This window comes from Pecten maximus, chromosome 1, assembly GCF_902652985.1.
Source record: "Pecten maximus chromosome 1, xPecMax1.1, whole genome shotgun sequence".
NCBI classification, from domain to species: domain Eukaryota; kingdom Metazoa; phylum Mollusca; class Bivalvia; order Pectinida; family Pectinidae; genus Pecten; species Pecten maximus.
In genome coordinates, this window is record NC_047015.1 from 36930977 (window position 1) to 36948351 (window position 17375).

General features: G+C 34.8%; 1 protein-coding gene across 1 annotated transcript in view; it reads left to right on the forward strand.

Moving 5' to 3' along the window:
• LOC117341927 (titin-like) overlaps positions 1–17375 on the forward strand; it is a 234759-nt gene that overhangs the window by 206754 nt on the left and 10630 nt on the right. The window contains 2 exon segments of the mRNA XM_033903835.1: positions 6914–6967; positions 15206–15304. Coding sequence (XP_033759726.1) covers positions 6914–6967; positions 15206–15304 — 153 coding nt within the window.

Sequence of the window (17375 nt, forward strand, 5' to 3'; positions counted from 1 at the left end):
AATTTGTTTATTTTTTAATGCTTAATTAAATTTTAATTTATTTTGATCTAGCATTATCACCAAACCCTTTTAGATATATTATTGCGGAAATCATTGTCTGTGATGTCTTTTATATTTGTTTAGTTGTTTCTTATTTATTTTGAGTAAGGTATGCTTTTCATGTCTAATCATCAATTTTTCTCAATTTTTTCAGCTTTACACACTTTTCTTCCAGCTTACACATTCATTTCAGTCATTTAAGTCATTAAAATAAGATGACATTTTTCTTGAAAAACTGCAAAAAATGACTTGATTTTCTGATGAAATAACAACATATTAAAATCTATCTTGTTAAAACATTGCTTTTACAGCAAGTTCAGCATGTGTGCCAAAATAAATATTTCAAATTTAAATCAGGTAGTGATTTCACTGAATCATTTGGTTTTAATTATGAATTTCCAATCATCCTTCATTTATTTTCATATACAAATTTTTATTTGTAAATTCATGAATTGGCACTGCAACAAATGTGTTCTAGGTTTTGTTCTGGTTTTCACTGTAAACATGATATTCATCAGAAATCCACTGGTTTTGCAGTTATTTCCTATCATTCTGGTCACACTGGTGTTGCACATGTTAAGTAATTAAAATATCTTTTTGTATTGTGGTATTTGTTTTCCCATGAAGTTTCAGCATCTAACAGGAACAACCATGGAAACATTTTCAAATTTTTGATGCATCAAAGGTTGATAAAAATTGATCTGTTTATTTAGAATTAACCTTTGCTGTGAACATAAACAATTAAATCTGAATACCTACCATACAATATGTATCAGAAAAAGACAGAAATTCTGTCACTACAGCAATCATACTGAAGAGAAACCAATACCTAAGTATATCTTGGTGTTGGTGAATTAATGAAATCCCATTTAATTTGAATTCAATTGAAGTAGTTTCCACTGTTGAACTACTGATGATAAAAACATTGGAAATGACAACATGTATTCCATGTCTGTAAGTCTGCTGTAACTGTTTCATAATGTCGTGTGTTTCTTTATTTCAGATTTATATTTTAGCCTCTCAAATCCCATTCTTTTGTTGCAGATGTTTTAATTTTGTTACAGTTGCATGCATTATAATATGGTCTTATTTCACTCAATTTCTATACGGTATGTTTTTAATGAAGTAAGCTTACTGCCAACACGATTAAAATAAAGGGAAATTTCCTCAGAAAAATAGCCCATTTTATGTGCATATTAATACAGGAGCTATATGGTTGTGTGTAGAACATGGATCACAAAATACAAAGTACTTTTGTTACACTTGAACTATAGCCAGTCAGACCAAAGCTTTAGGAGCACTGTCTGTTCAAGATCTTAATTAAGGGTTTTCTGTTGAAAAGCATTGAGGAAATTTTTGGAAAACTAATTTGCATTGAAAAATTTCCATGAAAGTTTATTTTTCATGATTTGAGTGAGATAAGGCTATATGTGCAATTTAAAAAATGAATTTTTTTTTTTGGTTTTATTTCTTTTCAGATTTCTCTCATCAATACCTCATTGTGAGCATGGCATGCTATGTGAATGTTGAATATTGTCTTATTTGATAAGTAATTTCATCAATTTTTATTGTATTATCTGTATTGTTTCAGTGAAATCTACTATAACTTAATTACTAATATACAGTATCTCTCAAAGATTTTGAACTAATATTAAGATATCTTGCTACTAATTAACAAAACGTAATCATTTTTAATGAACTATTTAAAGATAAGTTTCAATAACTTTAAAAGATTTAATGCAGGCTTGATATGTTCTGGTTATAGAATCATATGTATAAATATATTATCCTTATAGTTTTATTTTCTTTCCCCCTATTAGATAAAGCACAGCAGTATAATTTTGATGTATTTCATGAAGTAGTATTTTGCCATATGTCAATCTTGTATTTGATATTTTCTTGTGTCAAAAGAAACAGTTGTTTTCTATTGAGATATTTTATATACGTATGTAAAAAACATAATAAATCTGTCCTTTTTAATGCATCTCAATCCACTACAATATCCTATCTTTTACACCAACCAACCATTTTTATCTTTATAATATACATACCTATGTACTCCTACATATATCCTATAACTTTCCATCAAGTTGATATTAGTTCTAAGTTGTGTACCTTGGGAGGACTTCCGGTAAGGTTTCTGGTAGTATCAGACTAATTAGGCCAATATTGATTAAAAAATTCTACAGTAGTGTTTTTGTGTCTGATGCGAGCTCATGACCCTGGATAGAAAAGCATTGCAGGAGCTTTTGCCACTTCACCTTCATTGATTTCGTACACACGTTAGTCATCTTCATGGAAAAGCTTGATCAATTCGGTGTGAAAACACATTGTGTGCGTTACCACAGTGGCTGGTGCATTGCAGTATCTGCTATTAGCCGTATGAAATCCCGTGGGATCTGGAGACTACACGTCCCGTACTTGTTAATTTAATATACTGTTCTGGCCTAGAAATGGTTAATAATGCTGCACTAGAGCTACAGGTGCTGTGAGAGCGATGTAGGGTATGCTTACTCAAACGGCTACCATCAGATCAAGCATAAACCAATTCATTTGAAAAAGAAATTGTATCAGGGAAGTATATATATTATACGATAGTGTGTTTACAAGATGAGGGAGAAAAGTGAGTATCATCCTAATCCTTTTTCATATACTTTTAAGTAAGGTGATTTAGTGTTTATCAACTTTAAGAGATTGAACTTGAATTGGGCTTAGTCTTAAGATATTGGTTTTCACGGAAGTATGCGTCTTGGAAATGTTTGCTTTGTAATTCATACAAAAGTTTTATATATTTTTGAATGCTGATTATGGTTCATAGCCTTGACATTTCAAAGAATGATTAGTTTCATATATTCAAAAAAAAAAAATAAAGAATAATTCATTTTAAATACAACTAAGCAAGTATACAATCCATGCTTTTGAATATCTCTGATAAAAAGTATGTTACTTAGAGATGAGATCAAGTTTCTTCATCCAGAAATCTTAAGTATTTTTTTGTTATTAATGTAACATATATCATTAAAAAAAATACAAACCAATGGAAGTAGATTGTGTGCAGTATACTATAGGACAGAGTGATCTGATAGACTGATGTTCCCTGTTTTATCTGAGCAATGACCTCACATGCTGTCAAGCAGTTGAAGAGTGATCATTGATTTAACTACTAGAGACAGCTTTATGTATAATCCTATGATTATCTGACTTACTGTCTGCTAATGTAGTTTGATTGCATTTTATATCTTAGAGTATATGTAAAATTTCAAAATGCATTTCTGAAGAAAACAACAGGCATAATTATGAAAGGTAGATTCTGGTGATAGCTTTGTATAATGTCCCTGAGAGTAAATAAACAGGGAAAAGTCGGTGTCTGAGTGGTAAGTAAGAATTGTCTAGAAAGTCAGTTTTCTGGAGGCCAGAATTAGATTAATGAGTCTCAGCTATATACATTTTCCACAGATTAACAGAAATTTGCCCTCGTATGTTGTCAGGAAACGCCCCCACCCAACCCTCTGCCATACGCTTGACAGCCCAGATCTGTTGGAATACTGGCAGCATATACCTTCAAAGGCCACACGATCCCATTGCTCCAGAGATCAATGCCTACAATCAATAATGTGTCTTGTTACTTGATTAGGCCATGGTTAGTCAGCCAGCTGTGGTTTCAATGACACCATTGTTTGGTCAGAGGGTTAGCTATGGCCACAAATGTGGTGACCGTTTCATTTATATAGTGGCACTGTGTTTATAGTAATGCTCTTACGGATTGTTGTGCTTCCCTATGTAAAATCATATAGGACATTCTGCAGGAATCGTACCTTTTTTCCAAACATCTGTTTTAAATATGTGCTAGGGACTATATTTTAAAGGTGTGCCATCATTTCTACAAAAGCTGTGTAGGAATACATTGTTTTGAAAGACACCAGAACAGAGTTCAAACACGTGTGGTTACAGGGACTGTCATCAAGACAGCTTCAGGGTGGCACCAATAGGAATACATCAGTTTGATACAAACATTACTCGTTACCAGATTTCTGTGCAAAATGAGTTTTGGAATACTGAACTGGATTCCATGTGTTAATTAAGCTGAACAACTTAATCTTTATGGACGGTAGGAGTTGTGTCTGAGGAAGCTGTGAATGAACTTTACGATATATTTTGTGTGAGGTCAACATTGTGTGTTTATGTGTGTTAGTGTAAATACTGTGACTCCTGGAATTGTATTGATAATACATTGAGATTCCAGTACTTGAATATTGTCAATTAGATTATGTGTCACAATGTGGAGAAAGTCTAGTTCACTTTCCTATTGTAGAACCTAGTGGTTTTGAAATTCAGTATTGATTTATAATATATATCTTCTCATTTTTGTGATAGTCTGCAGATAAGATATGTCTTTCACAAACTTTTTCTTTAGACAGAATTATGACATAGAAATTACATTTAATCAGAAAAAAATTGGACTGAGATTAACACTTACAAAAAAAAACTGTCATGAGAAAAAAATGTTTTGTGGTAATTTTAATATTGATCTGTTTTAGAAAAAGATTATTAAAGACCTCTGTGTTGTTCAACCAACTCTACATTGAATCCAATGTATGATAGTATGGAGTGACTTTAACTCCGTCAGTATAGGACAAGTCTTTAGGGACAACTAGGCCCAGCTAGGGAGAGCAGTGTTGGTAACTTATTTATATACTAAAACACAAAAATACTCTGGGGAATCAGTGTATTTATATTAGGAGCAAAGGTCAATAGGGCATTTGTTCTGAGTACAATTTATTTGTATTAGGAGCAAAGGTCAATAGGGCATTTGCTCTGAGTACAGTGTATTTATATTAGGAGCTAAGGTCAATAGGGCATTTGTTCTGAGTACAATTTATTTGTATTAGGAGCAAAGGTCAATAGGGCATTTGCTCTGAGTACAGTGTATTTATATTAGGAGCTAAGGTCAATAGGGCATTTGTTCTGAGTACAATTTATTTGTATTAGGAGCAAAGGTTAATAGGGCATTTGTTCTGAGTACAGTGTATTTATATTAGGAGCTAAGGTCAATAGGGCATTTGTTCTAAGTACAATTTATTTGTATTAGGAGCAAAGGTCAATAGGGCATTTGCTCTGAGTACGGTGTATTTATATTAGGAGCTAAGGTCAATAGGGCATTTGCTCTGAGTACAATTTATTTGTATTAGGAGCAAAGGTCAATAGGGCATTTGTTCTGAGTACAGTGTATTTATATTAGGAGCTAAGGTCAATAGGGCATTTGTTCTGAGTACAATTTATTTGTATTAGGAGCAAAGGTCAATAGGGCATTTGCTCTGAGTACAGTGTATTTATATTAGGAGCTAAGGTCAATAGGGCATTTGCTTCTGAGTACAATTTATTTGTATTAGGAGCAAAGGTCAATAGGGCATTTGATCTGAGTAAGGAAATTTTGTCCCTCATGCATAAGATTGGTAAAGGATATCTGAAGTTCTTTGTTAATGAGCTCCAGGATTAGAGGGAATATAAACATCTAGTACTATTTGCTGGAGTGGAAGGATTTAAAAACTGCCATTTACTGATGAATTGAAATTATACAAATTGAGATACAGAAAGATAAATTTTTTGATTTCATCAAGATTATACAAAACTGTAGATAATGGGTTCCTGTAGTTAACATACCTGTCAAGTCACAAGCTGTTAACTGGAGTCTGCAGTTTATTTTAGTAAATATTGCGTTTTCGAGAAAGAAAATTGTCTCAAACTGAGTGGTTTTAAACTTTAAATCCATCATTTTCAATTTCTGATATATTCTGAACTTATACCTGTTTTGACTACAGTGATACAGTAATATGATGTACAGTCAGAAACAAAAAATATTGAATTGAAGAAAAAACATTTCATGTTTTGAAGAACCTTTCAAACTAAGGATCTCCAGTAATCCAATGAGTAGTCGTCTCCCAAAACCTAACAGAAAGACTAGTATTCTGCATTACTCATACCATACAATCAAAACAATGTTTTAAAATCTAGTATGCTTTTTGCAGTAAATACACTAAGTTCTATTCAGGGTAGTATTATACCCAAACGGACATAGGAGAGAAGAAATAGCATTGATAAGTACAGTATCAGCAGAGTATTTGATAGGACAGTTTGTGTAATGTATTGATTTGGAAGTTTAGTAAACAGTCTTTCTGAGTCATACCACACATCCCTGAGGTCTGTTTATACAGGACTTGATTCACTGCAGCATCCTGTCTTGTAAATATTTCTAGATTTAATATTGGGTCAGAAATTGATTTTTTTTTTTTTTTTTTTTCCCCTTCATTGTGAGCACCAGTAACAGGAAGTGTTGTGCTCTATTGATTAAATTTTACTGTGCCCCAGTGATATTTTACAAACAATTTTGTTGTGATGCCAGGATGATTAGCATACAGTGAACATTTAAAAAACGTCAGATTCTATTTGATTCATCAGCTGAAGAATGGGTCATAAATGTGTATGGGTCTAATTGCTATGAAAGACATACAAATATAGTATCTATCATTGATTTCCATCCCTGTGGTTTTGAGACTTGTTTGATATAGCTAGGGAATATCAGCCTCTTTCATTAGCTAGCTGGAGTACATTCAGATAGAGCATATGCAACAACATTATTTTTAGGATACTCTTACAGTAAGGCTTTCAGGGGAAATCTTGGATGAATTTTACAACCATAAATCTGGCATGAATTAAAATTTTTTTTTTAGGAAATTATTGAAAGAAATGCATGTGTTCTCAGCAATAACATTATCCCATTGTTTATTTGTTACAAATGCAAGAAACTGTCTCCAATACTTTTGCGAAGCTTTCACAATGATGGCTTATATAAGATAAGACGTATCACTGTTTCCAGGTATTGAGAGACGTGAAGATATGGCATCTGCCACTACAGCTTCATCAGAAAGAGGTTAACTTTATAAAAGATTTTTATATATCTAAATGTTGTGTAATTATTTCTATTATCATTCATTTTCACATTTTCCTATAAAATTCCAGTTTTTTGTTGTCATGTGTACAAGTGTATTTTTTTTATGTCTCCATATATGGTCACTTGACAATTATTTTGGACGTGGATCTGATGTACAAAGTACATATAGCTTGTTTTCTTTACTTTTCATACTCATTTTACGAATTATTGAAGAATAAACTTTTTTTTTCTCTAGGAAGTGTGATAAAAATTGGCCACCCATTGATATCTTTTTACAATGCATTATAACAATTGAGACTTAAGGGAGCCATTTTGTGAACTTTCTCTATGAAATAAAAAGGAAAAAAAATATATATATTTGATGCTATTATCTGGATCTACAAAATATAATCCCAATGGATTTGTTTTTATATGTAAACCACAAAATATAACTAAGAAATCGGTAAATGCTTTTCCCAGTAAATCTATGTATATGGAGACATGACTTAAGATATTTATTGTTTTATTTCTTATGTCAAGTGCTTTCATGTATTGACTATTTTCTACTTCCTATAGTTAGCATATTGTAGTATATTTTTTGACTATTTTTACCTGCTATGAGTGATGTGTATAATTTTTGCACTTTTCCATTTTGAGATGATGGTGTATATGGCCCCATTATATATGGACCTATACTAGATTTCGGAGGTAAGACATCAGTATTCATTCCCCTGGTGTGAACCCTACCGTGCAGTGCATCCTAGAACCACCTGACATTACAATGTTACTCAAATGATTCAGAGAAATCTGAATAAATAAAGTTGGGAAAGAAATTATATGCATAATGATAATAATAATTACAAAAAATGTCCTTGCCAACAAAATTCCAGCTCTTCAAACCGTCATTTTCACATTTTATGACATATTACCAAAGTTTGGTGTTTTTTTTCTTTTTCAAACAATTATCAATGTTCGGTTTTTCATCACCTTGTTGGTAAAACATAACCTCATATTGACAAAATTTTCAGTCTCTACCTAAAAATAATCGTATAAGTAATATTATCTAAGTTTTAGCTTTAATGTATAATTTATCATTGTGTGGATCTAAAATAATCCTGTGTGTCCCATGATAAGTGTGAAAATCTGTATTTATGGATAGGCATTATTATAGATGGTGCACCAAAGTAATCGGTGTTTTAGTGTAGGAAGAATTGAATGAAGGTCAAGGATAATGTTTCTGCTGAATGAAGGTCAAGGATATAGGCCTCTGCTGCCTGTCTATTTATTGTTGTCACAGCTTGTTTTTCCTGTCCTTAATTAATAAATTCGGGAAATGTACCAAATCAGGATTTAGGGGAAATTTTAATGATTTTCCGGGCACTTCCTGCGTAATCCGGGATTATGGTTGACACCTATGAATTATCTAGTTGTTGACTGTTGTCATTTTCATTTATTTACCATTATTATTTAGCAGTTTTATTTCCTCTGATTTAATTGATCAAACCTATTTTCCTATCCTATTGTTTTATATGTCATAGATACATGTATATTATGTGTTAATTTTTTTTAAAAGGTCTTTTTTGCAGTGCTTGTTTGTTTGTTACTTTTTTTTCAATGTTCAATTTATGCTGTGATGTATTTTATTACATTTACATGACACGAATATCTTTATTGGTCAGTGAAAATGTGGTTTTGTTTGCTCACCTAGTGTATCTATACATTCTTTATATCAAATAGGTACTTTGTAGGAAATAAAAACACATTTTAGTAAGGTGAATTACAAACTTGATAAATTGTATATTGTTGCTTAGAAAGTATTTAAGATTTCATACATTTTCAATCTTGTCATCAATTTTTCTGTGTGTACTGATCTTAATCTACTGTTTATACACCAGCCTATATGAAAAAGTAAATGGCCACCTGTAATTTTTTCTGAGGCCAATTATATCGCTATTCTGTTAACTCATTTTTTGAAATATGACAAATGTTCCAATGAAATTTATTTAACAACATAGTTTTCTATATAAATAATGGTGTTTCCATGGTATTTCCAAGAAAAATTGAATCTTGTCAATCAGCGAAAGAAACAGATAGATCTTTCTTTTTCTAAATATACATTTTGTTTCCATGGCAAATTAATTTACAAAAGGAAAATTCAATCTAAATATGGAAATATTGAATGTATCGTTAATATTTCTATAGTGACACTCTACACCAATCTTATTACAAGTACATTTATATTGTACAGAGAAATTAAATTCTATATTAGTGAGGTTAGCTAACAACCCCATTGGGTCTTTTGTTGCAATTGGAGAGTGTATTGAATGGAATTTCATTGCATGTTTGAAATCTATTAATCAGTTTATCTGCCTTACCTTCTTTTGAAACTTTGTTCATTACAAATGGGCATAAACTTTTTCATCAATAAATATGAAGTGTTAGCAATATTTATCGCTAAACATGGTCACACGGACTGTTAACTGTGGTAGGTTATAGGCTGAATACCTTAAAAGGCCATATCTAATGGAGGCTGAGTGAGGCTGGCATTATTGTTATCACACTTATTATGTGATATTAACTCATTTTTTCTGGTAAATATACTTCAACACCAAATCTACAAGTAAATGGGGGCTGGTAAACATACTTCAATACCAAATCTACAAGTAAATGGGGGCTGGTAAACATACTTCAACACCAAATCTACAAGTAAATGGGGGCTGGTAAACATACTTCAATACCAAATCTACAAGTGAATGAGGGCTGGTAAACATACTTCAACACAAAATCTACAAGTAAATGGGGGCTGGTAAACATACTTCAACACCAAATCTACAAGTAAATGGGGGCTGGTAAACATACTTCAACACCCAATCTACAAGTGAATGAGGGCTGGTAAACATACTTCAACACAAAATCTACAAGTAAATGAGGGCTGGTAAACATACTTCAATACCAAATCTACAAGTAAATGGGGGCTGGTAAACATACTTCAACACCAAATCTACAAGTAAATGGGGGCTGGTAAACATACTTCAATACCAAATCTACAAGTAAATGGGGGCTGGTAAACATACTTCAACACCAAATCTACAAGTGAATGAGGGCTGGTAAACATACTTCAACACAAAATCTACAAGTAAATGAGGGCTGGTAAACATACTTCAATACCAAATCTACAAGTAAATGGGGGCTGGTAAACATACTTCAATACCAAATCTACAAGTAAATGAGGGCTGGTAAACATACTTCAATACCAAATCTACAAGTGAATGAGGGCTGGTAAACATACTTCAACACAAAATCTACAAGTAAATGAGGGCTGGTAAACATACTTCAATACCAAATCTACAAGTAAATGGGGGCTGGTAAACATACTTCAACACCAAATCTACAAGTAAATGGGGGCTGGTAAACATACTTCAATACCAAATCTACAAGTAAATGGGGGCTGGTAAACATACTTCAACACCAAATCTACAAGTGAATGAGGGCTGGTAAACATACTTCAATACCAAATCTACTAGTAAATGGGGGCTGGTAAACATACTTCAACACCCAATCTACAAGTGAATGAGGGCTGGTAAACATACTTCAACACCCAATCTACAAGTAAATGAGGGCTGGTAAACATACTTCAACACAAAATCTACAAGTAAATAAGGGCTGGTAAACATACTTCAACACAAAATCTACAAGTAAATGAGGGCTGGTAAACATACTTCAACACCCAATCTACAAGTGGATGGGGGCTGGTAAACATACTTCAACACCCAATCTACAAGTGAATGAGGGCTGGTAAACATACTTCAACACCCAATCTACAAGTGGATGGGGGCTGGTAAACATACTTCAACACCCAATCTACAAGTAAATAAGGGCTGGTAAACATACTTCAACACAAAATCTACAAGTGGATGGGGGCTGGTAAACATACTTCAACACAAAATCTACTAGTAAATGGGGGCTGGTAAACATACTTCAACACCAAATCTACTAGTAAATGGGGGCTGGTAAACATACTTCAACACCAAATCTACAAGTAAATGGGGGCTGGTAAACATACTTCAACACCCAATCTACAAGTAAATGAGGGCTGGTAAACATACTTCAACACCAAATCTACAAGTAAATGAGGGCTGGTAAACATACTTCAACACAAAATCTACAAGTAAATGAGGGCTGGTAAACATACTTCAACACAAAATCTACAAGTAAATGAGGGCTGGTAAACATACTTCAACACAAAATCTACAAGTAAATGGGGGCTGGTAAACATACTTCAACACCCAATCTACAAGTAAATGAGGGCTGGTAAACATACTTCAACACCAAATCTACAAGTAAATGGGGGCTGGTAAACATACTTCAACACCAAATCTACAAGTAAATGAGGGCTGGTAAACATACTTCAACACCCAATCTACAAGTAAATGGGGGCTGGTAAACATACTTCAACACCAAATCTACAAGTAAATGGGGGCTGGTAAACATACTTCAACACCCAATCCACAAGTGAATGAGGGCTGGTAAACATACTTCAACACCCAATCTACAAGTAAATGAGGGCTGGTAAACATACTTCAACACCCAATCTACAAGTGAATGAGGGCTTGTAAACATACTTCAACACCCAATCTACAAGTGAATGAGGGCTGGTAAACATACTTCAACACCCAATCTACAAGTGAATGAGGGCTGGTAAACATACTTCAACACAAAATCTACAAGTAAATGGGGGCTGGTAAACATATACTTCAACACCAAATCTACAAGTAAATGGGGGCTGGTAAACATACTTCAACACCAAATCTACAAGTAAATGAGGGCTGGTAAACATACTTCAACACAAAATCTACAAGTAAATGAGGGCTGGTAAACATACTTCAACACAAAATCTACAAGTAAATGAGGGCTGGTAAACATACTTCAACACAAAATCTACAAGTAAATGGGGGCTGGTAAACATACTTCAACACCCAATCTACAAGTAAATGAGGGCTGGTAAACATACTTCAACACCAAATCTACAAGTAAATGGGGGCTGGTAAACATACTTCAACACCAAATCTACAAGTAAATGAGGGCTGGTAAACATACTTCAACACCCAATCTACAAGTAAATGGGGGCTGGTAAACATACTTCAACACCAAATCTACAAGTAAATGGGGGCTGGTAAACATACTTCAACACCCAATCCACAAGTGAATGAGGGCTGGTAAACATACTTCAACACCCAATCTACAAGTAAATGAGGGCTGGTAAACATACTTCAACACCCAATCTACAAGTGAATGAGGGCTTGTAAACATACTTCAACACCCAATCTACAAGTGAATGAGGGCTGGTAAACATACTTCAACACCCAATCTACAAGTGAATGAGGGCTGGTAAACATACTTCAACACAAAATCTACAAGTAAATGGGGGCTGGTAAACATATACTTCAACACCAAATCTACAAGTAAATGGGGGCTGGTAAACATACTTCAACACCAAATCTACAAGTAAATGAGGGCTGGTAAACATACTTCAACACCAAATCTACAAGTAAATGGGGGCTGGTAAACATATACTTCAACACCAAATCTACAAGTAAATGGGGGCTGGTAAACATACTTCAACACCAAATCTACAAGTAAATGGGGGCTGGTAAACATATACTTCAACACCAAATCTACAAGTAAATGGGGGCTGGTAAACATACTTCAACACCAAATCTACAAGTAAATGGGGGCTGGTAAACATACTTCAACACCAAATCTACAAGTAAATGGGGGCTGGTAAACATACTTCAACACTAAATCTACAAGTGAATGAGGGCTGGTAAACATACTTCAACACAAAATCTACAAGTGAATGGGGGCTGGTAAACATACTTCAACACAAAATCTACAAGTAAATGGGGGCTGGTAAACATACTTCAACACAAAATCTACAAGTGAATGGGGGCTGGTAAACATACTTCAACACAAAATCTACAAGTAAATGAGGGCTGGTAAACATACTTCAACACCCAATCTACAAGTAAATGAGGGCTGGTAAACATATACTTCAACACCAAATCTACAAGTAAATGGGGGCTGGTAAACATACTTCAACACCAAATCTACAAGTAAATGGGGGCTGGTAAACATATACTTCAACACCAAATCTACAAGTAAATGGGGGCTGGTAAACATACTTCAACACCAAATCTACAAGTAAATGGGGGCTGGTAAACATACTTCAACACCAAATCTACAAGTAAATGGGGGCTGGTAAACATATACTTCAACACCCAATCTACAAGTAAATGGGGGCTGGTAAACATACTTCAACACCAAATCTACAAGTAAATGGGGGCTGGTAAACATACTTCAACACCAAATCTACAAGTAAATGAGGGCTGGTAAACATACTTCAACACCAAATCTACAAGTAAATGGGGGCTGGTAAACATACTTCAACACCAAATCTACAAGTAAATGGGGGCTGGTAAACATACTTCAACACCAAATCTACATGTGAATGAGGGCTGGTAAACATATACTTCAACACCAAATCTACAAGTAAATGGGGGCTGGTAAACATACTTCAACACCAAATCTACAAGTAAATGGGGGCTGGTAAACATACTTCAACACCAAATCTACAAGTGAATGAGGGCTGGTAAACATACTTCAACACCAAATCTACTAGTAAATGGGGGCTGGTAAACATACTTCAACACCAAATCTACAAGTAAATGAGGGCTGGTAAACATACTTCAACACAAAATCTACATGTGAATGGGGGCTGGTAAACATACTTCAACACCAAATCTACAAGTAAATGGGGGCTGGTAAACATACTTCAACACCCAATCTACAAGTAAATGAGGGCTGGTAAACATACTTCAACACCAAATCTACAAGTAAATGAGGGCTGGTAAACATACTTCAACACCAAATCTACAAGTGAATGGGGGCTGGTAAACATACTTCAACACAAAATCTACAAGTAAATGAGGGCTGGTAAACATACTTCAATACCAAATCTACAAGTGGATGGGGGCTGGTAAACATACTTCAATACCAAATCTACAAGTAAATGGGGGCTGGTAAACATACTTCAACACCAAATCTACTAGTAAATGGGGGCTGGTAAACATACTTCAACACCAAATCTACAAGTAAATGGGGGCTGGTAAACATACTTCAACACAAAATCTACATGTGAATGGGGGCTGGTAAACATACTTCAACACCAAATCTACAAGTAAATGGGGGCTGGTAAACATACTTCAACACCAAATCTACAAGTAAATGAGGGCTGGTAAACATACTTCAACACCAAATCTACAAGTAAATGGGGGCTGGTAAACATACTTCAACACCCAATCTACATGTGAATGGGGGCTGGTAAACATACTTCAACACCAAATCTACAAGTAAATGGGGGCTGGTAAATATACTTCAACACCAAATCTACAAGTAAATGGGGGCTGGTAAATATACTTCAATACCAAATCTACAAGTAAATGAGGGCTGGTAAACATACTTCAACACCCAATCTACATGTGAATGGGGGCTGGTAAACATACTTCAACACCAAATCTACAAGTAAATGGGGGCTGGTAAATATACTTCAACACCAAATCTACAAGTAAATGGGGGCTGGTAAATATACTTCAATACCAAATCTACAAGTAAATGGGGGCTGGTAAACATACTTCAACACCAAATCTAGTGGTAAACATACTTCAACACCAAATCTACAAGTAAATGGGGGCTGGTAAACATACTTCAACACCAAATCTACAAGTAAATGAGGGCTGGTAAACATACTTCAACACAAAATCTGCAAGTAAATGAGGGCTGGTAAATATTATCATAAATCATCATTAGTTAACTTTGCCATTGTCATAAATCAATTTTAGAATATCATCATGCAATAGAGTTTGCTAGGCAAGGGATTCTCCTGTTACCATGTCTATACCGGTAATAACCACATCAACATCATTGTTCATGTATAAATTGGTTTAGGGTTAACTCCCATTATGGAAAATGATGTTTGTAGAATTAATCATGTGTTCAAATAATTATACACAAGGGAATTACATTGAAATCCTACTGTACTCTTGTTACATATTTGATCCCTAATCCCCACAACTTTGATGAAATGCTTGCTGAGTTAATTATGTCATTCCCTGCTCATGGAGGACTTTCACCTTACCCCTCCTATCAGCCTCATCATAAGGTCATTCATTTTCACTACAGTTGATCCCCGACGTGTAGCATCAATTGATGATGATGACTTTGCGGAATATGATGTCACAGAACACAAGGAATTGTCCCTAGGGATACCTGAGCGGTTCGGTAGGATTCCGGTCAAATGTTGTTGTGTCTTATCGGTTAGATTAGCCATCCATGTCATGCATGCTTTAGTGTCACATTGAATGGGTAGAGAGTAGACATTTGTTTCTATGTTTGTCTTCTTTTTTTTTTTTATTAATATTTCCATTTTACTATGGTTCATGGAATCTCATTGTTTCAACCCATCTCTTTGACCTCTATCCAACCTTGACCTTTGACCCTTTTTTACCTTATCTTCTGATTGTTCCTTTGCTAGCCCTTTGGTCCAGCATTATCCCCAAATTCTTTCAGGTTCTTTGGTTATTTGGTTTTTCACTTGTCAGCCGAAGTCCAGTTTCATTTCCAACTACTACTGTATATCTTTTGATTCAGACAATGACATTTGCAAAAGAAATTATCTAGAATTTGTCTTACTTTCAAACTTTTCTCCTCCCTTCCTCCACCTAGCCTCTACAAGATGTTGTACAGTATTAATAAGTGGCACATAAGGTAGATTTTGACAGTGGTCTTATATAGGGCAATTATTGACAGTTTTTGGCAAATTGTAAATAGTATTGACACTGACTCAAGCTTATTATATTGGCATTGACTCATACAAATTGATAGTGACTCGCCCATAGCTCAAATTGATAGTGACTCGCACATATTGATGGTAACTTTCTCATATCTATATTAACTCTCACACATACCGTTGACTCATACATATTGATTGTGGCTCATGCAGGTATTGACATTCACTTGCACACATTGACTCAAACATATATAGACATTGACTCATTCATATATTGAAAGTTATTTGCACATATATATTTTTGCCCTGACTCACAGATCTATTGCAGGTGACACACAATACTGATCTTTAAAAATATCAAGATACAGGTATAGACAGTTGTTGACTCATTTTTTTTTTTTTTTTTTAGTTACAAAACTAGTAGACATTTGACTGCTTTTCTACTTGTAGACACCTGACATCAGCAATTTTAGTTCTTCTCCAACTAGCTGTAACCCTTAGATGATCAGATTTGGTCCCAAGATGATTAGATATTGATGGTTAGATATTGTCCCAGATAACTAGCTGTAACCCCAAGGTGACTAGAGATAGCCCCCAGATAACTAGCTGTAACCCCAAGGTGACTAGAGATAGCCCCCAGATGACTAGCTGTAACCTCAAGACGACTAGATATAACCCCCCAGATGACTAAGCTGTAACCCCAAGGTGACTTGCTGTAACCTCAAGATGATTAGATATAACCCCCCAGATGACTAAGCTGTAACCCCAAGGTGACTTGCTGTAACCTCAAGATGATTAGATATAACCCCCCAGATGACTAAGCTGTAACCCCAAGGTGACTTGCTGTAACCTCAAGATGATTAGATATAACCCCCAGATGACTAGCTGTATAACCTCAGATGACAAGCTGTACAACCTCAGATGACTAGATATAACCCCCAGATGACTAAGCTGTAACCCCAAGGTGACTTGCTGTAACCTCAAGATGATTAGATATAACCCCCAGATGACTAGCTGTAACCTCAGATGACAAGCTGTACAACCTCAGATGACTAGATATAACCCCCAGATGACTAAGCTGTAACCCCAAGGTGACTTGCTGTAACCTCAAGATGATTAGATATAACCCCCATATGACTAGCTGTATAACCTCAGATGACTAGATATAACCCCCAGATGACTAGCTGTATAACCTCAGATGACTAGCTGTATTACCTCAGATGACAAGCTGTATAACCTCAGATGACTAGCTGTATAACCTCAGATGACTAGATGTAACCCCCAGATGACTAGCTGTATAACCTCAGATGACTAAATGTTACCCCCAGATGACTAGCTGTATAACCTCAGATGACTAACTGTAAACCTCAGATGACTAGATGTAACCCCCAGATGACTAGCTGTATAACCTCAGATGACAAGCTGTATAACCTCAGATGACTAGATATAACCCCCAGATGACTAGCTGTATAACCTCAGATGACTAGCTGTATAACCTCAGATGACTAGCTGTATAACCTCAGATGACTAGCTGTATAACCTCAGATGACTAGATGTAACCCC